This window comes from Diplotaxodon limnothrissa, linkage group LG3, assembly GCF_057381915.1.
Source record: "Diplotaxodon limnothrissa isolate DT_005_m linkage group LG3, D_limnothrissa_male_GT1.1, whole genome shotgun sequence".
Classification (NCBI taxonomy): domain Eukaryota; kingdom Metazoa; phylum Chordata; class Actinopteri; order Cichliformes; family Cichlidae; genus Diplotaxodon; species Diplotaxodon limnothrissa.
The window spans coordinates 41,152,835-41,179,692 of NC_140598.1; the positions used below are offsets into that span (position 1 = coordinate 41,152,835).

Below are 26,858 nucleotides of genomic sequence, written 5' to 3' on the forward strand. Positions count from 1 at the left end.
GTTATTAGTCAGCTGTGTTGGCACATCTACCAGTCAAACTGGCGGTGTTCCTAACTTTAAGCCCCAGTTTGGCACAAGTTTTATCTGTCGGACAGATGGCCCCACATTCGAGTCTAGAATACTTTGGTATATAGATAAGTTCATGGTCGACACAGTCAATACATGGTGCCCAGGTCCTGTGCCTACAAAACAAGCCACAATGCTCAGGCCTCCACTGCTGTGCCTGAAATTTAGTTTTCTTGAAATGTGGTGCCGTGGATTATGGACACCACTTTTGCCATGTCTTTACACAATGTTCCAAGAAGCAAATTGGCAAAGCAAGGCCATATGCCAATAGTTGTTTTTTGTTTGCTTGTTTTTTAGAGGGAAGAGGCTTTGTCTTGGCAACCCTTGCAAATCAACCAATTGCATTTGAGAAGCAGCATCTGTCTGTAATTTGTCCTTTTAAATCCTATGGAAGCAGTAAGGGTGTAGGTAGTACAGACTTTATGGACTTCATAGAGTCCTATAAAATCATTCTTTTTCATATGACTGGGCATTTCTCCTATTAAGTTGGTCATTTTACCCTGGGAGTCCATGAGGGGTAGTTCACTTCTCGAGGAAGTCCAAAGTGGCTACTTGAGGAACTGCAGTTTTTGGCAATTAAGCATCCATTTTACACCACTGGATATTTTGCAAAGAAGGAAAGTGGCAGGAAGTGATATAAAAGTAGTGTGGGGAAAAGTTATGTTAAAGGAATATTTTCATATTTTGATGAGTGTTTACTTTCTTATCATGGCTGCCAGATGGGTATTTTAGCATAAAGATTGTAGACAAGGGTGCCAGTACCTTTACCATCTCCAAAGGTAAGAGCAAGACTTCTAACCTTAATGATCATGTAGGCTGTTTGTTCCTACCCTCTGACCTAACATACAATGATCATAGAGGCAGAAATATGCCATAAACTGTTAAAAGTGCTGAAAAATAGACTGGCCATTTTTGATGACACAATGCTATCGTAAAAGTATGGTTAAGTTTAAACAGAGTTAAATGTTGAGACTTTTTAGAACTCCTTTAATGCCACTAAAAAGTGCCCACAAACATGCTCAACCAGTGTGGTGGTCCAAGTGACAACAACCCAGGGCTTTAAAATGAAGCCAAAACACGAGTGCCAAAAAGTGCAGTTCTTCTAATGGACACATAGGGCTGACTTCACAAGTTTGTCAGTCCCCAACAGGGTCTTATGTTAAACTGTTAAAATAAAAAACATATTTGAGAGGCAAGAAAATAGTGTTTGCTTCAATAGACTATAAAGCTATGTCTTCACAGAAACCAGTACAGTGCCATGGTGACCAGACACCGCAGAAATGACACTTGTTGACTTCAAGCTACAGGTGACACAAAGTAAGCGGGTCCTGAAATACACTTTCCTCAACTTGGAGGCAACCAACTGAAGTGATTGTCAATAAGAGTGCCAGATACCACAGATAAACCTATGACCTGGTAGTGAATACATTAGCGGATTACCTAGGAAACTGGAGTCCGAAATGTCCACTGGCGATTAGGGCTGAACGATATATCGCATTTGCGATAATATCGCGACATGATCAAGTGCAATTTTCTAACCGCAAAGGCTGCGATTATACTCTGGACATGTCCAAATTCATGGGCTGCATCCTCCTGAGGCCGCATTTGTAGACCGATTACGTCACAGCGACGCGCCGAAGGCTGTCCAAATTACTACCATATCCCAGAATTCATAGCGCGGCCCAGCCAAACTCCAGTTTCCAGCAATGGCGGCCGCTACTAAGTTTTAAAATTACTCATACTAATCTTTCTGGGTCACAAAATAAACTTTTAACATATTTTCAGGCGAGAAAGTAGTTGTGTAAACATCAAATATCTGCTCGGTTTATCAAGATATCCCATATTTGCAAAAGTGCTTCGACGTTTTCAGAGGCGTCTGCTACCCACCAGCTCGACAGCTAGCCGGGAGCTCGAGGGTTACTGATGCGGCCGAGAACGGCACAACTCCCGGCACATCATTTTCAGATCACCGCGGAGTTTCGCTGCTCGGGTTAAACGTAATATATAAGTCACTTAGACAACCTAAAAATGTTATTGTTGGGCTTTTTTCAGTGTTTTGTTTGTTCGTGAGTAAATCGGTTTGGCTGAGATCAAAGTTATTAGATTATTAGATTAAATAAAGCTTTATTAATCCCCCGGGTGGGTTCCTCCTTGGTTTTCACACAGCTGACTAAACGTCAAACAGAAAACTTATTAAACAGAAGTATGAGACAGTCGAGAATTTACACCAGTGTCTGGTTATATTTTAGATAGCAAGAAGCAGACGGCCGAGTTTATTAAACTCCACCGAGACAGCGGTGACGCTAATCAGAAGGCTAGACCGTCCAATTTCACGCCTTTAAATTTTAAAGGCGTGTTTGTGTGTGTGTTTATACAATTGCTATTATGTTTGCACTTTATGTGTAATGTTACTGACTGCAGAGATCAGTAAGATGTGTGTATTTTTTATTTATTAGTTTTATTTATTTAATATTATTTTTTAATTGAATGACTGTCTAGTAGTTCACAGATGTCGAAAAACTGAGTGTGGTAAAGCCACTGATTTTGTTTATGTATATTTCTGCAATCTGCACATTGTACTGACTTTCATTTTAATGTTTACACCAGGGTTCCTTGTCAGCACTTTATGCTCAGATGTTTGTAAGCTAAAAATAAACTATTGTGTATGTTCAAATATACTGTTGTGATTGAAGAAGTTAAATAAAAATGTCAGTCATCAATTCATGCATCACCTCATGTCATCATAACAGAGGTCTGTCTTCCAGGAAAGAACAGTTTAAAATTAATGTAATATAGTATTGGCCATACTATATGATGTATTGCTTGTCTTTGTTTAATAATACAGAAGACAAAGACCTTAAAAAATAATCGCATATCGCATCGCAATCGCAATATTGGGGCAAAAAAAATCGCAATTAGATTATTTTCCATAATCGTTCAGCCCTACTGGCGATCAATGGTCAACTTCGAAGAGATACATGACAAGTGAATCGCTCCCTGTGTGAGTGACAAATGTGCCAATGCAGGCAGCTGGAGCCAATCAGTGTCTGCTAGACCTCATCCATTGCTTCAAGTCATTAAATTCAACTGAATTCATTTTTTGTTTACATGTGGGGTAGCTGTAGCTCTGGTGGTAGAGCAGGTCATCTACTAACTGGAAGGTTGGTGGTTCTGTCCCCGTCATGCCAAATAACATTGGGCAAGATACTAATACAAAGTTCCTCTCCGAGTAACTTGGGATCTGAGTAACTCCCAGGTTAGATTTTGATTTTGTCATTCAAATCAAATTGGTTCTGACTCTGAATAAAAAACCCATCACATCAGAGACCAAAACTCTACTGGTGAACCTTGAAAATGGAAAGTTTATATTGGCTGTGTGTGGTTATGCATGCTGCAAATATAAAAAACACCTTTGACAAACTACAGTTTGGTTCAGAAGCATTTCCAGACATGTTCTTGTACCATTAGTAGTTATTATTATTATTATTATTATTATTATTATTATTATTATTATTATTATTATTATTAATATTAATAATAATAATAACCTTAATAATCAATAGCCCAGCAAAGCACTTATTACATGTATTTACTTATTGTTGGGCCTACTGGTAACTCTTCTCCTCCTAACACTATTTTTAGAAAATGTAACAACAACAACAACAAAAACATCTTAAACATAATAATGACTTTGCGTTTTTGCAGTTTTTGGGGGGACCACAGTTTGATGACAATGCATTCCTCCTGAAACTTTCCAGCTCCCTTCAGTCCTCAAACATGATTACACAACGATAGCTGCGGTCTGCGAGTGTGTGTTTAGCATTTATAGCGCTGCATTATTTATGTTTGCTCCCTTCAACGGAACCTCGTGCGGTCTGCCAAACCAATAAAGCCAAATTATGTCACGGTCTAATTCTATACAATCTTCTATTCACTAATACACACAATGAAACCACTTACGACTGTGGACCAGGAGGGGGGTAAGAGGGGATATTAAAAAAAATGCTTTAAAAAGACTACATTTTGTTAGTAATTGACTTTGTGTGTTCTTCAAACTGGGATGTCAAAAATCTTTGACCAGTTATCTGGTGAAAGAAGAAAGAGAAAAAAAATGAAAGGGTAAGACAGTGGGACCTGTTGCTATGAGCCTAATAGGGCTGTGTCCTGTATATAGGTTCCCTCCTCACCACTATCCTTGGCAGTTTTAACTCAATGTGAAAAATAGCCTTTACTAAATAAACAATTTTATCTGCATTCGAGTGATATTGTTGGATAGGCTCTTTTTTCCCTTTTCTTTTGTCAAAGATTTTGGATTTCAACAGGAAGGTGAAAGTCACAGCCCAGCCAGAGAATCCTTATGTTAGTGAGAGGAAATTTAGAGATGAACAGAAAAGTGTTTTTGATGCTTTAAAGGCAGTTTTGTGGCAATTATTTAAAGTACTAATTACCAGTAATTACCTACAGAGTAATTAGCCAATAAATGTACAGTGTTGTGTACACAGAGCAGGTTTAGGCAACTAGCTGATACAAAAAGCTCTTTTACCTGGTCAGACACAAGCGGCTGCTCATCATCGATGTCAATAAAAACCTCCCCAGAAATTAAATGGGGCGTCTCACCTACACGTGCCAACACACACAGGAAAAGAAGACACTTAACATTTATCATCAGTGTTAATCATTTTTGCTCTATTTTTTTCCACTGCTGTGTGCCTTACGTCTCCATCCTTCCTCCTCTCCCTCCAACTCCACAGCTTGCTCATCTTCTTGGTTGTAGCGGTACTCCTCCAGCGAGCGGATGGTGCACTGCCCAACCACCGGCTTCCTCCCAAACTGACGATTGTCAATGACTTTGATGACAATTGGCGGCATGTAGAGCTCCTCTTGGGGAAGTCTCTGTGGTGAGATGGAGGAAGATGAAAACACAGGGACTTAAGCGTCTGGCTGCTTAACGTCTATTTCTAATTGGTTATGCCACCTGCCTGCGTGATGTTGACTGGCTGTGGCTGCTGATTGCCTAAAACTGATTGGTCACCAAAGCATGACCAATCAAGGCTTAAATGGACCTTTTCAGATGTAAAGGAAGAAATAGCTGAATCTGCAGAGGTGCAGATACCATCTTTGTGATGGAAATCAGGGTACATACAACACTTTGAGTTAAAGTGTCTTGACGCATGCTCAATCATCCAGGTAAGGAAATCCCCCAAAAGTTGATTCTGTTCATCTGGACGTAGCGTTTTCAGTTGGAGAAACGTTTTGTCACTCATAATCAAGTGACTTCTTTAGTCTCAGCTGACTGCAGGTTCCCCCAAAACCTTTCAACAGTACCTTTGCACAACGCTGAAATTAGCCCACTGATTGAACAGTAGGATGGGAGGTCAGTTTCTTGATCATTGGATTAATATGCAAATTGTCATGACCACTGATCATTGACAATCTTACAATTCTGTGATTGCAGCCATTCCCCAACTCTGTGAATGGTACTGATGGCCATTGATCAGTTGTCACTGACAGTAATGAAACATTTCTCCCACTAAAAATATGACATCCAGATGAAAAGAATCAACTTTTTGGGACTTTGAGTTAACATATAAGTTGAGGATTTTAATATAAGGTTTGCAAGTAAAGTGACACAAAAAAAAAGATAAAACAAAAAAAAATAAAAAACACACACACAAGTTGCGGTAAACTCTGTCCTTTTCAGTATATGCCATTTTGTTCTGTCATGTAAGTGTCACTTCCTTGCATTATATATGGCTCCATTAATCTTAATCGCACACTAGAGATTTTCACACCAGTGTTTTGCAAAAACAGACTGTTGTGAACTTCTGGGAATGATGACCCTGAAGGTCCAAAATGAAGGCTGTTACTGCGTTATAGGACTACAGTTTGCTCTGTAAAATAAAACAATGAAATGATATTTCATCCTAAGCCTTTCTTATTTATTATTATAATTATGTATTTATTTTAAACTAAAGGTACTCCTGTGCAAACACTTTGGGAAGCTGTGCTTTTTTTCAGACTTCCTCCTCAGTAGTGTTTCTCCTGTTATTTTACTGTTGTCGTCTTTTATGGCTGCACAGTGGTAGGAACATCACATTCCATGTGCTTTTATTTTGTTCTATGCACATATCAGCGTATGAAGCCCATTCTCTTTAAACAAACAAACAAATAACCGCAAAGAAAAAACAAAAACCAAGAATGGACCTTATTCATGTGAGTTTATGGAAAAAATCTAATCAAACCTTTCCAGAATTACTCACAGCTGACTTAACTAGAGCAGAAAGAACAACTTATATCTGCCACAGCCCAATAAAACAATTAGAAAGTTACTAAACAACCACAAATCTGATCAACACTGAGCATTTTATCTTCCTGTTTTCATACAGTCATCATGATCTTCTATTAAAGAGGATTCAATTTAGATTTAAATGACATGTAGCAACATATTTAGTGAAATCTATACAATCCTCTCTTGCGATTTCCTGTATAAGATCTGACTTTTGGTCCAGAACGTCTGCCCCCTTTAAGTTTGCAACCTTCATTGGGTTGTACGTCTGCAGGCTTTAGAAGACAAGCAGACCATCACTTGACCTGCCAGGCATGTTCTCCCGCTTGATGCTGATACTGTAGGTGCTGCAGCTGGCAGAGCTTCTGCAACAGCTATATACTTAAATAAAATTCAACTGGCTCGAGTTCCCTCAATCCTTCTTACTTTTACAGAGAGCTGCAGAAGAAGAATCTCAAAGAACCAGCTGCATAATGAAACCCTCAAAACATTTACAGCAGCTACATCTGAAGACAATATGGCAACACAACCTCATTTATCCAAACTCACTCAAAGGTAAATAAACAATGGGCTGGCAACTGTAATCTGTTTGACCTCTCTGGCTTTAAGAAAGGCTTAAGTGAGGCTGATGATGCTAAACTCACACAATAAACTGAGAGAGCTAACATTAGGTGGTTAGACACTTCAAAGAGAAATATTTAAGGAAACTATGCCCATGACATTTTCTTTTGCTCCCGTGGCATAAGAAAACACTTACGCAGTCATCTTAAGGCCTTAATATTGTTAACATTAAATGCTTGGAATTGGTTCAGCGGCTAAATTTAAGGGGAAAAGAAATGTGCACATTTCCACAGTCCGATTGAGGCTGTCACACTCGTGCGGTGGTCAAAACAGGACCTTAATCTTGTTAACATTAAACTGCAGGAGTCAAAGCAAGGATCTGCATTTAAGGGGAAAAAAGTGAATATTTCCATACGCCAGTTATAGCTGTCATAATAAAACACGGAGGTGATCAACTTCAGACCTTAATATTGTTAAACTCTCTAGCCTGTTTGGAGCCGCTGTTAGGAAAATGTGTTTAATATTTCCATATTTCAGTTTAGGTTTTCATAAGAAAACACTTAGGTGGAATTCAATGGCACCAATGTAAACTCAGTGGAAACATATTCTCAGAGGACAGTGTTACATTCGAAGGATAAGTAACGACTGGTACGATTCCCTGCTCTGAAGATTGCGGCTGGTCTGATTAAAATAAATGAGTGAATTAAAAAACGCTCTTTGCAGAGTGACAGCGAGGGGAGCGCAGGCGTCGACGTGCATGCAGTTGGGTTTTTTTAGCGACCATACAACCCTTTTTTTTAACCTGCTATAACTTGTGTTCTTTCATAATAGCCCACTATATTCAACTCTGCAATTCCTCTCAGCCTTACAAGGCATTTTAGCTCACTTTTGGCTCCCACTTATACATGGAAATAAATTTAGTGAAACAAGAGAGATGAAAAGATGTCAGAAGCCAATTTCATGTGAGTAGTCTTGTAGTCTTCACATTGGTAGCCTGATACAAGACCCCAAACATAACCTTCAAACTACAACAACTGCCCAAATAAAGTTTTATTTAAAAAAAAAAATGCATATAGATAGACAGCATATAGGGCAGAGGTAGAGAACTTGCCCTGCGGGTGCTCAGAAAATAACCTGATGTTGAACCTCCTTAAAACAAAATAACTCATAATGGACTTGGGAGGCACAGACAGGTCCACTCCCCTCTCATTATAAATGGAGAATGGGTGGAATCTGTCTCCACCTTCAGGTATCTGGGCACCGACATCTTCGCTGATCTCACTTGGACCCACAACACCAACGCCCTGGTAAAGAAAGAGCAGCAGCGGCTGCACTTTCTCCCTGCCGGCTTTCTACTGCTCCTCAGTGGAGAGCGTGCTGGCCGTTTGGTACACAGGGGCCAAGACTGAGAACAAGAAGGCCGTGCAGAGGCTAATTAACACCTTCCAAATAACCACTAGCTAGCTAACACTTGAGATGGGATGACCCTATTAGTAAAACCTGATAACCCATAACTGAACTACATGTCAGATAATGCACTGTGTGTGAGACACCCCTGATATTACCAGTGTCAGCTGGTTAGCAATTTGTGCCCTTTTATGTACTTACTTGCAGATTCATGTGCAAATGTGACCATAACTTCATTACACAATCACAAAGTCTTAACAAATATAAAACTTCTACATATTTTATTTATTCCTAGGATCCCTGAACAAGGTGGAAATGTCTGCCTCTTCAGTGGTGGAAAATAAGATGAATTGGTTTATCCAAAGAAAACTACATCGATGTTAAAGGTATTATCCCTGATTTACTAAACATCAAACTCAGCTTACTATTGACCTTGTACTACAGTGACATCCACTTTAAGAACATCCAGTAAGCATCTGTACCCTCCACCATACCCATGGCAAACATATCCACCCTGCATTTATGGTACATTAATGCCTATGCTAATAGCCATGGAAGATAATTAACTCTTATCTGAAGAAACATTCACTTTTCTAAAAATAAATTTTTAAAAATCTGCTGCAGCACACAAGGAAACCTATAATTTTCTTGGAAAAAGAGAAGGAATTTCTCTATTCTGCCATTATTGTGGTTTCACTGATGAAGATAAATGAGTAACACAAACCACAGCAGAGCTGTCCTTAACATGGAAGCTGTGGGCACTGATTACTCTGTGTGTTTAAGTCTAGTACAGCATAGCTCACCACATCAAGGAGAAGCGTATTAATGTCAAAGTTAGGCTTCTTCTTCACACTGCGGATGACGCAGCTCTGGACCATGCTGCCTCCACACTCCACCTGCAGGCTGGGGGAGGTAACGCTGGCCAGCTGGAAGCTCTTCAGGTTCCGGACGCCCCATGCTAAAATCTGTCAGGATGACACAGAAAGAGTAGTGTTGGTGTTGTCATTTTTAGACTTGTAATAATTAAATCTATCAAACTGCTCATAGATATTCAAAATTAAAAAAACAAAAACAAAATGAAGATCCTTTAAGTTTCTTTGAGTTTAAATTATAAAAATATTAATACTGAAAAACAACAGAAACTCTCAGTTGAACAGATTTTTATCATATATAATGACTGAAGAGGACACCAGATCCAGACTCATAGAGAAGCATTAAATGAAACCAAGCTTTAAGGCAAACCAAAAATCCAGCAGGAAAAGCAGGAACTTGTGGGAAACACTGGGAGCTTTAAAGAAATAACTACAGTGACGCTACAAACAGGGACGGCAAGAAATAGGAAACACGATGATCCAACAAAGGACAAGACAAGACAATTTATACACATGGTAATGAGGCGAGGGGTAAACAGGTGGGAGACACAGTGAAAACAAATCATGGATAACAAGACACAGGACGACAAACCCAACACAGGACACAGAGTTCAACATGTACCAAAATAAAACAGGAAGAGAGACACAGCAGAACAGCAATATTAGATCAACGTAACACAACTAAACTAAGGACCATGACAGACAAGACCAACACAAAGACAAGCCTGAGGGAACAGCAAGGGAAGGCTAAAGGGAACTAATAAAGCTAAAGTCATCTATAATTAAGACACACATAACACAATAGAGAATCAGTACCAGGGATCAAAAGACTATGATCATTTTCACCGTTTCTCAGCACCCAGGAAGGTGGTGATAATGAAACAGAAAAGTTAAAGCAGATAATTAGTGATACCTCGATGGCGGTTCTCTGCAGAACAGGTTTGATTCCCTGAGGAATCATGAAGACATTTGGCTCTCTCTGAGGCGGTGGGTAGGGAAGGTCTGACTCCTCCGGCTGTGAATATGGATGCAGGAAAGTAGCAGGTCATCAACAAGTGACCAATGAGAATTTGTGCAGTCATGGAGTATTGGAATCATCTGAGAAATGACTCCCCGACTAGGAAAATCCCCTTTTCTGGGTGACTTTAGTGACTTGAAATTACACAAAAATCTGGTAAAGGTTTGGTTTAAGGTAAGAAACTTTAAATCAATTGACTTATATGGCTAACGTTTAATCAAGAAGGTGATATGACATTGTCACTGTTTAAAGCAGTCCATGAGCAATAACGTAGATTAGGCAGAAAACACATTTATTAGCTGGATAACAAGTCTTTAATCTCTGTAGTGTTTTTGCTGTTTCCAAATTCAAATTTAAGAACACATCAAATTCTGAAGAGGAATTTCCCAGGTCGGGACCATCCAAGCAGCACATGAATGCACAACAACGATTTAAACAGCTTGCCGTGCTATTTACTGCCAGGTGAATTGTTCTATGGAAACAAACATGAAGAAATGTTAAATGACAATGTTTAGGATGAGTATATCAATTTTGTTTTAGAGTGTTAATACCACACAAATGTAATAACATTTAACATTAAAAAAAACACTTTAAAAAGCATAAAATAGTACTTTACAACAAGCAGCCTGTTATGTATTTTAAAGCATGCAAATTTAACATTTATTTGGATTAAATATTTTGAATACAAAAGTAATGTAGAAGACCCAACAAGCATGTTAATCCTAAAATCATATAAAACACGTTGAATGTATTTGAAACTCATTGTGTTTGTCAATTTTAAGTTTGACTGAAAAATATAAAAATATGCATCACATTAAATTTCCTACATTGTAAATTTATAAACCACATAATCCAAATATATGTAAAATTAAGATGCGATTAAAATGCATAAGAGGCAAAAATATTTTTGCACCTACAAGAATCTGTAGAAGACCAAAGACAACATCGGTAAGCATTTCTCCTTCTGAGCTTCAGTATGTTTTCCTAAAAAGGTGTAATTATAGTAACAGAAACATTATCTGATTATGATATAATGTTCTCTTTCTTTCTGTGACACAAAATTATTAACTGTACTCACTAATGATAAAATTTAATCTGGAATCTTCTGAAAGTGAAACTTTCTTAAGCTCCTATAAAAAAGGTAAAAATGATTTAAAGTCTGCATGCATGCTGTCTTTGGACTTCCATACGCATCTGCATACAACATACAACAAACCACGTGTAAAAACCACACAGTGTTAGATTACTGCTGATCAAAAATAAGTAAATAAACATTTCAAGTTTTAGAAAAAGGGGATGGCTTTTAACATGCACATGAGATAAAATTATTAGCGTATGCAGTAAATGGACAGAGACATCAAATGGGATGACCATGGATGGATTTGACTTTGTGTTTCTATATTGTACCCATTGCTGCAGGTTTTCAGAGAGGAATCCTGGAAACATCAGCTGAAGAAGCCAGAATGAAGAAAAAAGAAAATAATTCAGCACAAAAGATAAATGAAAAGAGCTGTAACTGCACAAATATACTGCAACATGTGGGGTGTTTTTGATACGACTGGAAGACAGGCTGTATACTGCATACAAGACGCATAAAGCTGAAGTGAAGACAAATGCAGAAGTGCCATGAATCTGGCTACTGGAGGAACTGCAGAAATTAGCGTTAATTTTTATTTGCCTTTGATGTCACTTGCTTATTTTATGATCTCCAGTTTCAAGATGCTTTTGTCAATTATGGCTCCCAATTACAGTAAAATAGGTCATAAAGCACCGTATTGTTCATGGTGTAGTAACTTTGTGACTGACAAGTTACGTTTGATCCGATCCTCGATCAGGGAATTACAAAAAATGTTAAAGTTGTGGCTTCAAAATAGAACATCACTGTGTCCCCTTCTATCTTTTACATACAGTTTATGAAGAAAGCAGCAGAAAGAAAAACTGAAGAAAGGACTTCATAATAAATTATTCTGATTTAGCCAGTTTGCTTACTTTGAGACTTTTCCTAACAAAAATCAAAAATGGGGGGAAAAAAAAGTTATTTAAATTTTTTTATGAATATTTACTCTTTGACTCTCCTAGACTGTGTGATAGTCTCATATCAGTCATGTTTACTGTCAAACATTTAAATTTAGAGAAAAACGGTACAATACTTGGTGTGGTTTTACCTCATCTAAGATGTGGGTGGAAGTCAGGAAATCTCCCTGTAGGTGATACGACATGAGTTATATTTCAAAGTTAAATGGAAAAGACAAAAATTCAAGAAGGAATGGGAAAAAATGGAGATAAACGTACCTCTTGACCTGGAATATGGTGAAGTGACGGCTGTTGGAATAACAGTGAAATCAAGACTCGTCCTCAAAGACTAAAGCATCCATATCAGAACCACATGCCTTTTTAAAAACTTTGAATATGACAAGAAGGAAAAAGACCAGTAGGTGAAAGTGTCAAGTTGACCTCTGACCTTTTCTCTGCGTATAAGCTCAAAGGCAGCCAGCAGCTCGCCAGCGTTCTTGTCCCCTCTGCGAATTGGGAACCAGGCCAGGCGTGGCGACCGAGTCAGTGAGGGCTGGCACACGCAGCGACCCATGAACTCATCAGCTCCCTGAAGAATGAAAACACAACATAGACATACATGTTACATCCATGTTTTAGCAATATAGGAAGACAAACAGATGTTCAAAGACCTCTAAATAGCTTTCATGAGATTTAAACACTCACGTATGTGTCCTGATCGTAGAGTTCCACTATAATATTGGGGGGGCTGGCCATCGTGACCTCGGAGTCGCCAAAAATCTCCACTTCATAGAAGATGAGCGTCTGGTCCCAGGTGGGATTGAGAGTGTTTCGCACCGTCACCGTCTTCTGGGATTGGTGGAGGAAGGATACGATCGCGTAGGGGTCTGGAGAGAAAAACACTGTGAGCCTTTCTTTTCGCTAGTTTAAACTTGGTGAGAGTACATATGACTCAAGGTCTGGACGTTTGGCAGAGTGAGGTCATTTATTTTTTAATGGCTCAATATTTGTTTACTCAACCTATAGGGTTTCCTTTACCTATGGAAGATATAATGTTATTGATGTATTAGACTGGATTATTAAAAGGATTTTTTGCATGACAGTTCCATCCATCCACTTATCTGGGTCCAAGAGAATACCCATTTTAGAAGGGAAGCCCATAGCGCCCTCTTCCAGCCATTTCCTCCCACTGTGGACCTTCACAGGGAGGATAAGGAGTATTATCCTCCTGGAGTTGGAACATAAGCTCAGGTCCTTTTCCTTTAAAAAGTTACCACCACCACCACTATAATCTGCTAATCCAGACAGGCCTACCCAGAACTTCACCAATGCTGCAGAGGAGTGTCAACCAGGGCAGCCCCTCAACATCCAGAGCCTTAAAGGAGTCCCAGTGAATTGTATCCAACCCACAGGCCCAGTGAAACAGAGTCATCTCCAGACCCTGCATCGTCTACAGGGGTCGTACTAGTGGGGTTTAGGAGATGGGTGAACTATTACATCTAGCTTGATGGATACTGAAGAGTTTCAAGAAGCTGGCCCTTAGTGATGCATTAATGAGAAGATTTGTCACTTGCAAATTAGAAAGAATGAAATATAATGCAACTTCTCAGAGAGACCAAACATGTATAAGCAGAAAGGGTAGTTTCTGTTTTTCACACTGGGTCTCATTTTGGTCACTCCCAAAAAAAAAAGAAAACAAAAGGAAAATTAAATGGTTGCAACATCTTCTGGGCGAAGGTTTTGGAAGCTGCTTACGAGCTTTTGCCGCCCTAATTTGCAAAGCAGAGAGCAAGGTTATTATTGAAGATGCTGAGTGAGTTTTTAAAGACGGTCCTCGCAAGTATAGCAGTACAAACTTATGCACGATTATGTCCAAACTGTCCTGGCGTCCTGCACAGTGACATCAGCAGCTTGGGAATGCCAAGCTGGAGACAGAGGGCTGGGAACGCCGCTCTGGGAAGTTTGTTATTCCAGGTTAAAACGGCTCTCCTCCATGTTAAACACACACACACACACACACACACACACACACACACACACACACACACACACTCTGAATTAAACACATGTAGCCTACGTACAGTTACACAGACTGAGTAGTTTGTTGTTTCAGGCCGGGTAAAGAGTCTCTGTGGAGCCGTTAGCATTGGAGTAAACAGAAGTTAAGATGCATTTTCCCACCAGCCCTCAATTAACCCTATATCTAAGACACACACACACACTCGCACACAGTGTACAGACACACCACCCATGGTGACCCATTCAATTACCGTCCATTTCCAACATCCCATTAGCTCATAAAAACCACAATACAAACAGCCCCGGGGGGTTATGTAAGTCTGTGCTTGTGTGTTTTTAGTGAGAGTGTGTGTGTTTATGTTTGTGTAGAGGGGAAGCGGCAGTAGTCAGGACCCTGGTGGGAGCCACAGAGGGACATAAGCAAACGAAGACTGGGAAAAGAGAAAGAGGAGAGGAGGGAGGATGGAAAGAAAGAGAAAAGGAGGGAGGAGAGGACAGGAGGAAAAGAGCATTATCTCTAAATGTGGAGATTTTGATCCAAGATTAGATACAGTTTAAAGGAAGAATGATGAAAAAAATCCAAGAAGGGGAATCAGTGGAATCAAGCCACACAAGCATTCTTCATGACTTTATTTCTGCTTTTTGAGGGAACATAGATCCTTACAAAAGACACTCTGTCAGAATAAAATACTAAAGAGCTTCGCGGCAGTTAAACCTGCAATGTTTAACTTTTGTCTCAATCTTCTGCGTACAGTATGCCCATGAATGACCGCAAAAAATAACAAAGTACAGCCGGCTTGATAGAAATAGTGGTGAGCACAGTGCATAGCACTTTCTATAAAGTACCTGGGTGTATTAGACGTTAGTGAGGCCTGTACAGCCTACTTGGGCTACCAAGAATCTAATCAAACAAGTTCTTAAATTCCAAAGTAATCAAATATTGTCTCTACGGGGGAAAGAGTTACGTCATTTTAACATGAGAACATGGGAATGGACTCTAGTTTGAATACAGCTTCAAGTGGTCATTTGAGGAACTGCAGTTTAAGGGATCGTCTGGGCTTTTTTTAACCTCAAGAAGTTAAACTATTAAGAGAAAATAGTCTCGCCTCTTTGTGGCTTTTGTGAGCACAAAGCTTAAATCAAAGCAGGAAGTAAACCAAACATGTAAAGAGAAGAAACACTTCATCAGCTGATTGCTCCACTAGTTGCTTCGTCAGCAAGCAGTTTCTTGCTCTGGTAAGATCATTGCTTCAGCAGGTTGAAAGAAGCAAACAAACAGAGGCAGACGGCAAAGGGCAAACGGGGAACTATAAAGAGAAGCTTAAAAAGACAGATGTGCAGGAAAAGCAGAAAGAAACACAGACAAAAGATGAAAGGCAATCAGAGAAAAAGACAACAGACAGAAGGAAAAAGAAAACAAGAAAGACCTCAGCGTCTTTAATCATGGATGCCCAGACGCCATGTTACACCAGATTAACGCACAAGTGAAGCCCATCCATCAACTCTTCTCATCCATTACATTGTGTGTGTGTGTGCGTGCTAAGGAGACCGAGTGAATGAGAGTGATAGCGATTCATCATGTCAGTCTGTGGCCAGGATGCTCTCTGAGCTTCTTTCTCTCTAACCCTGTCTTTAACCAACCTCCCATCTATCATCGCTCTCCCCCTCCATCTGTCCGTCCATCCATTCGTCTGTTCTCTGAGAGCTCTGTTTTTACATGTGAGTCTGCGGTGGGTTTCTGATTAACACAGGCTCGCAGCAGTCGCAGTTACCGTGACCTCTCTGAATGGAAGAAAAACATGTTGTTTTGTGCGTGTGCTTTGCTCTCTCATTCTGTGCGCCTGTTTTCTGCGCTGCTTCCCTCTGCAGTGCAGTAACACCAGCTGCACATACACAACTCGGTGCTTCATATCAAAGCTTCTTTTTCTTCATGTCCCGTAAGGTTCGCCTGCTGCGGTGCATTTAAAGACTTTATTTATTTATTTGAAAAGTCAAAGGATTGTTAGCAATGACAAAGCGTGAAAAGACACTTGTCAATAGTGATGTTTTAACTTATGAACATATGTTTTCGGCCACATGGGGGCAGCAGAGACATGTTAAATGCAAGTTTATTATTCTCTCTCTTAGTATGGAAGCTCGTTTCCGCCACAAAAAAAAAGAAAAAAGAAAAAAAGGATCTCGAAATTTCGACTTATTTTCTCAAAATTTCGACTTATTAACTAAAAATTTCGAGAAAATAACTCGAAATTTCGAGTTATGGATACTTGTTGTTTTGTCTTTTTTAGTGGCAGAAACAGGCTGCTACTTGATATGAAGTAGCAAGTGAGTGGAAACAATCCACCCTCCCTCAACAATGAGCCTGTCATGGCCTTGGACACAATTAAGTTTTTTTTTTTCTTTAGTTGTGCATTGTTGTAACTATCCTTGTGTTTTGATCTTTCGATCCTATTCACAGATGGAGTTTCATTGTTCCAGGTTTTGCTTCATGTTGTAGTTATATTTGCAGCTGCAGGCCATGTTCTGTCTTGTGTGTTTATGCACCCAGAGTCAGGAAAAATCTATTTCTAAGACACAGAAAGATGAAGGCATCCTACAGATAATGCAGTTTGGGATAATTTTGCACTTTGTATGTTTTTAAAAGCACCATCACTTTTACTGCCTTTAACTTTTGTCCTGTATATGTAAACATAACACTCCGATAATCACCACAACCCTAATTTCTTTCTGGAGGGACGGAAGAAAATCCATCTTATGTAATAAACACTGAATATACGGTAATTTGGCGTCTGGATTGGAATAAAGGGGGAAAACAACATTAAAGGTGTCTAACAAAATAAAATCATCAAAACTGCTGGAAAAAATGATTTGGGGTCAACTTTGGCTGCCAGATGATGCAGCAGTTCCAACATTGTCTTCAGTACCTGAGAAGCTGTCTTTGTCCATGGGCAGCAGGTCTCTGGCTTGATACAGATAGCACCGCAGATGGTATCGAGTGCCACCTGCATATATACAAATGCACACACAGACACAGATATGTACACACATCATTATACACACAAAAACAGGGACGGGAAAGAAAGGGAGGAAAAAGGAAGCTGCCTTACGCTCAAAGAAACAGGAAATGGTAGGCCTGTTGACTCCAAACGTGGTTGTAACTGACTTGTCTTCATTCTTGTCCTCTATACTGCTCTGTGGAGGAAGGGTCGGAGGAGAGGAGCAGAACAGAAACAAAACCTTTTACAAGCACTTTCTTTCTGTGTGGCCTTCAAAATAAAAGACTGTGTTACTTTTACTGCACAAATAATGACAGGTCAAATCACTTTATTTTATTTTATCTGTACCATTTTTGATGATTTTGTCCACTTAAGCCCATCTTCAAGTATGTCGCCAAATACCAGTGATAAAGCACAAAGCCAGGCCAATTAAGGGATAAATTACCCAGAATTTGGACTGGATGAATTTGATTTTGCAGCAGGAGGTGGAGCAGGTCATGTGCTAATCAGGAGACTGGAGGTTTGACCCCTGGATTTCCAGTCTTATGCGAGTATTTACCTTTTTTTTCTGTTTCTGACCCTGTTGAGTTCTCATTCTGTATTGGCTCTCCAGGTCTGGGTGATAGCCACTTTGTTTTTTCTTTCTAGCTCACTTCAGGTCTCAGCCTGCGCCTCATCAGTCTGTTTCTACTGTTCTTCATTTGGTCTGTGTGACGTTGTCTTTGTTTCTTAAAAATGGCACTATGTGGTTGACCTTAAAGAGTTTAACCAATCAAATGTTTTCAGGAGAACTTAGTCCAGACACTTCATTTTTCCTATGAGAAAAATCCTGAAAGAATTCCTACAGGTGAGACCATCCAAAAATCAGCTGATAGTTCCTGTGGTGGTAAACAACACATGCCTGCAGGCAGCCATCAAAAATTCAGGGTAGGACTTTTCAGAGGAGGATTAGCAGTTTTGAACATGTGAAATCAAAACACCTGGGTTATATATTGTTTAGGTGTCTACATAATTTGGGGCACTTCCTCACCAGAGAACACTCAAGGGCAAAGATGGCTGCCGGTCCTGTCTTCTCCAGCGGCTCCATGCGGCGCCTCCACCTGCGCCTCCTGAAGCTGTCCGTCTTCCTGGGCTTGAGGTGGAACCTCCAGCCAAAAAGCGAGGCGTACTCCCAGCCCTCCCTCTCCGCCTCGTCTGGACGCTGCTGTGAACACGAACATAAACTTAAATCAGCTTTTCCCCAAAAATAAAAACATGAGGGCAGAAGAGACGCTCAAAGCAAACTTTCCTAAATTCATTTGTGGAGCTTGGCCACCATCTAGTGGTTACTATGGGGAACTTCAGCTGTTCATGACTTAATTTTGTAATTACATTTTTATTTTAAAATTCAATTTAGGAAAAACTATTAATCCACATTTTTGACTAACATCATTTTTTCACTTGTCTTCATCAGCTCCTTTCTTTATACATCAAATCAGGCCAGCAAATCCTTACTGACATGATATTTTGGTCAAATATATCTTCTCAAAAGATAAACAAAAAAAATAAAATAAAATAAAACATACAGTGTGTGGAATAAAATAAGCCATCAAACTGATGGAAACTTTAAGACTTTAATGTTCCTCTGACTATTATCATGGTTGCCTTCTTCACATCACCGGATTTCTTAGGATGGGCAGACATGATGGGGATACACGGATCCGTGACCTAAAAAGAATGGGATGTAAAGTAGGATATCTTCTGTGTTACAGAATGTATCATAATCCCAGAGTGAGAAAAGTAAAGAACATAATTTCTTCTTAATTTCTTCCTAGAAAACAAGAAAAAAAAACACTTGAGGAATTTACAATATGCAGCATGAAGAAATAGGATTAAGAATTCCAGAGACCAATATGTATTATTTATGGGATTATTTGACAATCATTCATGCAACACCTCAAAATTAGCTGGTAATGCTTCAGAATATGGCCCACGACTCAGAGTGAATAATAGAACATCATCATGTACATCAACATAATACAGCCCACGCTCCGATGGGCAGTTTATTTCTGATGTCAGACGGAGAAATTGTGTTGGGTTTGTTGCAAAGTTACCATAAAATTACGCTGAACTTAAAACTGCTTACAGTATATTTTGCATCTCTTTTCCTGAAAACACCCAAAGTTATGCAAATACACACATTGAAACTGTATTTATCATGCCCTTGTTATAAAGTGTCACCGCTTTGTTCATTGCAGACTCATTTGTCCTGCTTTTGGCTTTGTTGAAGCGCCGATATTTAATATGTCAGAAAAAACAGTGAATGAAGTATATTTTGTTCAAACTCATTTCCTTCTCTTCTGCTACCTTTCTCAGAGCGTCCATCTTCTGCTGGTCTCGTCGCCTCATCCGTATCCATCGTCTTCGTCGGTTGGTGTGGTACATCTTCTCTGCCGGCACCCACGACTTGGGACGCCGGTCTGGGGGAATGGTGATGCCGTACTCCCAGCCTGAACACACAGAAAAGGACTTATTAGTTTTAATTTACTCTCTATTGTTGAAAGTGGTATTATTGTGTGCCTGTGTGTACCTTGATCATCCACAGCCCTGTTGAGATCCTCACTCCACTCCACCTCCTCCCATACCCAACCTGGTGGACACTCAATCTCGTCCTTTGGCACCGCTTTCTCCCCGTTCTGACAAAGACACACTTGCTTAGATTTACTGCGATGACTGAAGCCAAAATATGTTACATAAGCACTTATACATACCACATCCGTGTATCCTTCCTGCATGCCGATCCACTGGCCACCTGGTAGCCTCATCTGGTTTTCAAACACTTCCTCTGTGAAGGTCATGTGACCGGCATCCACATCAAACAGGAGTCTGAAGTATTAACAGCACAAAGCAACAGATACATACACATTCATTTACAAATGACCTTCATGTTTAAATATTTTCATTTGCCACATTTAACTCACTGCTAAACAACTACAGTTGTGGTCAGAAGCTTACATCCATCATCGGAGGCATGAATGTTGGGGTAATTTTGGACTTCTAATTTTGGATTTCTCTAATCTACACATGGTCAAAAGTATACAGATTTACCCCCCACACACTCTAATATTTAGTTAAATGTTCATTAGCACAACCAGATGTTTTTGTTAGCCGTCAACAAGCTTCTGGCACAATTCTGGTTGAATATTTGGATACTTTTCTTGGCAGTAACTGTAGAGTTCATTTAAACTGGTTGCTTTCCTGACATGGACCCAACTTTTAAGCTAACTCCAAAAATATTCAATAGGGTTGAGGTCAGGCTATGGGGACGGCAATTCCAGAAGCTTAACATGAGATTGCTTCATCCATTCCAGACGCAGCTTTGAAGCATGTTTGTGATCACTGGTTTGTTGGAACACCCAACTGTGTTCACGTTTCAACCAACAAACTGTTGATTTGAGGTGAAGTTGAAGAATTTGGAGGTAGTCCTCTCCCTTCATTATTCCACCCACTTTGTGCAATGTAGCAGTACCGCTGGAAGCAAAACAGCCACAGAGCATGATGCACCACCACCATGCTTGACAACTGATGCAATGTTCTAATCCTCCAATATCCCTCTTATCATTGTGGCCAAATAGCTCAATTTTTGTCTCGTCTCATCATAAAACCTTTCTCCTTGAGGTATTTAAGCTTGTCCATGTGGGCAGCTGCAAATTTCAGGTTGAGCTTGAAAGTGTTGATTTTAAAGTTCACTTCACTGTGGACAGAGATGCTGGTGTTTCAGAAGTTTTCAGTTCATGGCAGGCTTGAGCCTTGGTCGTTTCTGGGTTGTTCCCAAACATCCTAACAAATTTCCTTTCATCTGATTGTGACAGTTAGGGTCTTCTTCCAGACCTTAGCAAAGTCATTATACATCTGATTAACTTGTGTTGAATTGTTTGAAATGACAGTCTATTAATCTGTAGCTGTTAAGAAATGGAAACAGACCTTCCAAACTTGTGGAATCTAGAGTTCTCCTTATTTGATCCGAGTTGCTCGGACTTTCTTATCGTTTCAAGTATCAGTCAATCCAGTAAGTGCTGTCAAACAAATCCTTTCTATGCTGACAAGAGAAACTACCAGTTGCCACTCAATCACCAACCGTGATTTAATAGACCTTGAAGTTGTCAGGTTAAGACCTTCAGCCAGAACCTTTAGCGCCACTTAATCAAAGATTTAGGCAACTGTATGAACACTTTTGACCCTGCTTCGATTCAAGATAATTATATAAATTTCACAAGAGAGCCTCTGAAAATTTTGGAAAGAATCACATCAAGATATTTGCCATAGCTTTCCTTTCACACGTGTAGCATACACCAGGAAATAGTCTGGTTCAGTCCGTTTATATATTATAATGTCTAGAAAAGTTCAGGGCTGCACCTGTGAAAATAAGTAAATCCACAGACTAAATCCATAAGTGTTGTAAATATATATATTTCCTAACATGTATAAGTGTCTCCATCTTAATGTATAAAACTGACTGATGGGTTCCAGCCTGTCCATTTGTTGATATCTGGAGCAAATATGTTAATCTTAGTGGATAAATTAAACCTAAAAATGTGCCTCTAAAAAAAATCAGTTAAAGCCACAAAATTCCCATGTTCTTTCCAACAGCTTCAGCACACAACAAAGCCCAGAGTTTGAAACTGTTAATCACAGAATAATGAGAGTGCGAAAGGTTAAAGGAACAGACTCACGTCCTCTCGGGGCTGATGTACCAGTCTCCAGCCCAGGACCAGCCGGGCGAGGGTTTGAAACTCTCTTTGGGCAATTTAACTCTCCCGGTGATGTCGCTATACTTGGGGTAGGTTAAACCTGTAGTTCCCCAGCTGCCCACCAGGGCGAGCCGTGTCTGGTTCTCATACTACAGACAGAGAGAAAGAGGCAGGCTGGGATCATTGCTAATATTTAAAGACTTCTTTTTGAGACTTCATTCTAGTTCTGTCGACTTCTTACCGCCTCGGCAAAGACAGACAGTTTTCCTTCAGCATATTCATTGAAGTGTTTGACATCAGCAGCCAATCCAAACCAAACTTTAACCCTCAACTGACCGGGAAGTTTGGCTTCTCCTCCACTGCCCTGTGGACACTGCACAGCAAACACATACAAACGGTGAGTCACACTTTGTGTCAAGAAGCTGATTAACGTAAGAGGTGTAATGTCCTCTGATGTTACTCGACTGTGAGTGTGCACCTTAAGAAAGACAGTCTGCAGCTGACCGCAGTGTTTCCCACAGTGCTGCTGGGAGAAGATGACGGTGTGTGCTGGGATGCGGTGGTACGCTACCCTGCGGTCACCCTGCAACATCCATATCACGATGTCTGGAAGGCTGTTCTGGGGCTGGAAGATTGACGTAAAGGAAGAGCGAGAGAAATTAGTGGTAACGAGTTTTCTCATTAAAGGATAATTTAAATGAATAATAGTTTATGGAATGTGTCTATGCATCCATCTCTAGGCCAGATAAACTTTCAGAGAGGAAATGGTTGGTCAGCTTGTTTTTTTTCAAAGCTCATCACCTTGAATAACATTTAAAATTAATACTTGAATTCATTATAGGAAGACCAAGAAAAGGGAAAACTTATATGACGTTTGCTTAAAAATGACTCAATTTATTTATTTTTATTTCCTGTGCTCACTTTCACCCACCAGATATCAAGAGCTTCTGACTCAAACTGTAGCAGTTTATTTAAACGCACCTCTTCAGTCATGGTCCTCAGCCTGTTGGCCCAGTCCTCAGCCTGCTCCAGCATCGTGGAGAGCTCAGTCTCCGGGCCGTGTTTGAGAGCCAGCGCCGCCGCGGTGATCTGCTGCAGGTGGAGGGTACGAACGTGCCTCAGCGAGCGATCCAGAGGCGTTGCACACTGCCACTGATCGAGTGAGGGCAGCTCATCACTGGGAAAAGAGAGCAAAAAAGACGGGAAGCAAACATGGCAGAAAATGAAGAGTTCACCAGTGAGAAGTCACGGGGCTAATGATGTGTGCAGCACGTGCTGGTTGATAAATATCTTTTTTTAAAACAAAGAACAAAGATTATTGTCACTAAAAACAATTAATGTACTTTTAATGCTCCAGAGATGATTGCTGCTTAGCTCAATATTATGTATTGAGGCTGATGCAGCTACATGAACTCACTTAAACTGAGTCAGTTCCCTGGATAGAGATCATTTTAATTACTCTATAATTTAACCAGCAAAAATCTGTCGTTAAAGGAATTTAACTATTTTTTCCAGCAAAGTCTTAATGACACATTAACAAATAAAAACTTCCCTGGATTTCCCTCCCTGCAATGAAGCACATATGAACACTCGGGAATAAGTGGATCACAATAAGTTTAAATAACACTGAGTTTACCTGCAGTCACTGATAAGCTGGTCCAACAACTCCACCACTCTGAGCTCCACCTCCTCCAGATCACCGCCAGCCTTTACTGCCAGCTGCACCCTCTGCAGGTTCGCCTCCTGGACAGACAAACCCGTTCACTCAGTTAAAGCTCAGCATACAAATTTAACAACCGACTCCAGGGAGCTTTGAGTTAAATTATTAACACTGATTTTTTTTAATGTAATTTTAGATAAAAATAACATAAAACAACTATTATTTTCATGTTTAAATATTTGCATAAAAAATAAAGTATTTAAATCTTCAACTCGATTTAGTTGTAACAAGTACAGATGAAGACACATTCGGGCACACACCAGCCTGTCTGTGATGGCCAGCAACATGTTGAGAGCCTCGATCCTTGGCTTGATGTCCTCCCACTCAGAAGAGAGAACAACCACCGGCTTAACATTTCCCCATGGGAGGTAGTAATAGTGGCAACCTGAAACATATGCACACACACACATTTACATAGGCAGCAAGAATAGAGACAGTGCTGTAAAAACAATTAAATCATAGTTTTTAAATCACAATCTGCATGAAATTTATCTGCGTTATAAAAATACACATTTTTAATCATCTGAACTGCAGATCCATCGAAATCTGATACTGATCATTGAACACCAATCATCCTCTGTAAACTATATTTGACTTTATGATTTGAGAACTAATACATACTACCTGAAACATAGTTATTTGTTCACTACATATGCTGTATATCATTTATTTATGCGTAATTGTTATTATTATTTTCACTCATTTACTGCTCAAGTGTACCACTTTGTTACATTTGAACATTTCTCTTGCTTTTCTGCACACACATTTAGGTGTACAGCAGACATAAACTACCCAACAGCTCATGATTTCAGTCCTTTTTAGTTCCCTGAGTGTCAAATACTCTGAGTTGTTGGTATCTCACAGATAAACATAAGGTGTGTATTGGCATCTTAATCTGTCTCATATGGAAGATTGCAAAGGCGTCATATTTATACACACGGGGTAAGTGTAATATGTTTAGCATTGATGTTTTTCATGGCTATACCTAGCCAGCAAGTGAAAACTGAGGAAAACAAAGTTTCAAATGAGAAGTTGACTACACTCGTCTGGATGGCAAAAACTGTTAACGTACGCCAACTACACTGGGGTGCCAAGTGCATCACCACAGGCTTTAGTACGTGTCTGTAGTGGCAACCATTTTTTGACACGTCGGGATCTTGAAAATGTTTAAATTTTCTTATATTAGTACATAAAGTTATATTTTGAATATTATCCTTCTGAATGTCACACCGGTTCCAGCCTGACCTTTGACCTCTGACTCACCGTCAAACACTGCCCTGCTAAACTGAGTAGTGGAGGCCAGAGGAAGGCAGGTGTAGTCGAACTTGTTGCCGTAGTTGCCGATGCTGACTTCAAACTGGATGGCGTCGTCGACGTCCTGGAGGAGCGTGGCCGAGTAAAATGCAACGAAGAGCGAGAACTTCCTCTTCCTGAGAAACTTCTGCATGATGGCGAGGGGCGGGGAAAAGAGGGATCAGTGTATCTGTCTAATTATCCATCTTTCTATCTGGAATCAGGTCCTAATCTCTCACCTCCACCACCAAAAGATCATCTGAGGGTATGTCTTCAGTTTTTTGCTCCGGCTTATCCACCAGTTTCGTGGTAAGTTCCAGTAAAACCCGGCCTCGGTATGCCACGCCCTCCCCCTGACGGACAGAAAAAAGGGACAGACGCTGGCACTGTCACAGTTTGTCATTACAAACCCAGTCTGTGTAGATAACCATGGATAACCTTTAAACAAATACACCTCCACAGCCTGTACTGTACTGTAAAACATGTGATACCATTCCTAATGAAGCCTTGAGCTGAATGTTCTGATCCAACAACATCTTGATATTTTAAAACCAAAGGACACTGTGTGCTCATCTGATACAGACTGGGCCTGCACAAAAGCAGGCTAATTCTCTGCCTAATTCTCCTTTTTGTGCTCCAAATGGGTCCATAGTTTACAAAATGAACATGATATTGAATTCAAAAGGACTTGAAACTAGCCATGGAGATCATGAACGCATTAACAAAGATAAATAGGTTACTTTTCCCAAGTTAAGAGCCTCATGGGGGTCATTGAAGGCGGTGAACTCTCTGGGGCTGCCGTATAGGTTTACAAAACATGGACCAAATGTTGGCAGGAAACCAAGACTGTCATCCACTGTGGGGACAAAAAGGACATAATGTTTTATTATGGAGGGGTTAAGATGCAGAACTATGATTAGAATCAAGCAGGTATGATTAAATACAATTGCAGTGATTAGATATTTTCTAGATTTCTCCAAAATTTAACCATGATTGAAGGAGATTTGAGTTTAGAGAAGAGAACATCACAACAGTGAAGTGAGACAGTGCAAATGACTGCCCAACTCTTGCACACAAAAGCGTTACAGTACAGAGAGGATGGTGGACGTACTGCCAGAGTGGACGCTCCGTGGAGTCAAGTCATCTGAATGCGTAGAAAGGAAGGATGGTTCAGAATCACAGAACAAGAGGAAACAGATGTGTTTTGAACGCCACTCAAACTCAAAGCCCAAACACGACATGCAAAACACTTCAGCTTAGCTTGTTTGAAGTACATGACTTTAAACAAGGTGGGCAACCGAGTAATGGCAGAAAAAGGTACTTAATATAAAATACTTTTAGAAAAACTTTAGAAAGTCTATGAAAGATTAAATATTTTTGTCCCTGATTATTGTTATTTTTACCACATAAACAATGCTGATAAAGTTAGACCCTTGCTGCCAGAAGCAGCATCAACACTATGTGTGAGTCAGATTTGGAGGGAAATCTGGTTGATGGCCTTACAACATGAAACAGGAAATCACTCACAGTTATTGGCAACAAAAGTTAAAGAAAGGAGGAAAAGAGCTGATGAAAAACATGAAGGTGAGTGAATCACTTTTAACCATGGGTGGTTATTAAAGATGTACACAGCCACCATGGATCGTTAAGTCCTCTTTCGAAGCCTAAAGTTAAACATTTTTACTCTTGCCAACTTGTTTTGTTTTTTCAAACCAGGTGTAATGAGGGATGTAGTGGATGAAAAAGGGTCTTTTTTGCAGCACCATAGAATACAACAGAGTTTTCTTGAGTACTGCAATACTTCTGGCACAGTGACACAGCTTACTGCACTGATACAATAGAATAAAATAGAATAGAACATAATAGCCCTTTATTGTCAA

At 39.9% G+C, this 26,858-nt stretch overlaps 1 protein-coding gene across 6 annotated transcripts in view; it reads right to left on the reverse strand.

The window, feature by feature from the left end:
- dysf (dysferlin, limb girdle muscular dystrophy 2B (autosomal recessive)) overlaps window positions 1-26,858 on the reverse strand; it is a 114,709-nt gene that overhangs the window by 58,423 nt on the left and 29,428 nt on the right. For 3 of the 6 annotated variants that reach the window (XM_085349234.1, XM_085349206.1, XM_085349217.1), the window contains exons 17-41: window positions 26,090-26,122; window positions 25,719-25,834; window positions 25,218-25,331; window positions 24,949-25,126; window positions 23,946-24,070; window positions 23,602-23,708; window positions 22,947-23,142; window positions 22,444-22,590; window positions 22,207-22,338; window positions 21,948-22,114; window positions 19,986-20,100; window positions 19,805-19,910; window positions 19,582-19,724; window positions 18,266-18,439; window positions 17,347-17,431; window positions 17,164-17,241; window positions 12,929-13,110; window positions 12,672-12,812; window positions 12,503-12,532; window positions 12,376-12,411; window positions 11,618-11,659; window positions 10,106-10,207; window positions 9,124-9,285; window positions 4,782-4,959; window positions 4,610-4,683 (exon numbers count right to left, since the gene is read on the reverse strand). In XM_085349234.1, the coding sequence (XP_085205360.1) occupies window positions 4,610-4,683; window positions 4,782-4,959; window positions 9,124-9,285; window positions 10,106-10,207; window positions 11,618-11,659; window positions 12,376-12,411; window positions 12,503-12,532; window positions 12,672-12,812; window positions 12,929-13,110; window positions 17,164-17,241; window positions 17,347-17,431; window positions 18,266-18,439; window positions 19,582-19,724; window positions 19,805-19,910; window positions 19,986-20,100; window positions 21,948-22,114; window positions 22,207-22,338; window positions 22,444-22,590; window positions 22,947-23,142; window positions 23,602-23,708; window positions 23,946-24,070; window positions 24,949-25,126; window positions 25,218-25,331; window positions 25,719-25,834; window positions 26,090-26,122 (2,963 nt within the window). The remainder of the gene's footprint in view (window positions 1-4,609; window positions 4,684-4,781; window positions 4,960-9,123; window positions 9,286-10,105; window positions 10,208-11,617; window positions 11,660-12,375; window positions 12,412-12,502; window positions 12,533-12,671; window positions 12,813-12,928; window positions 13,111-17,163; window positions 17,242-17,346; window positions 17,432-18,265; window positions 18,440-19,581; window positions 19,725-19,804; window positions 19,911-19,985; window positions 20,101-21,947; window positions 22,115-22,206; window positions 22,339-22,443; window positions 22,591-22,946; window positions 23,143-23,601; window positions 23,709-23,945; window positions 24,071-24,948; window positions 25,127-25,217; window positions 25,332-25,718; window positions 25,835-26,089; window positions 26,123-26,858) is intronic. The other 3 variants (XM_085349229.1, XM_085349242.1, XM_085349250.1) reach the window with 1 other exon arrangement.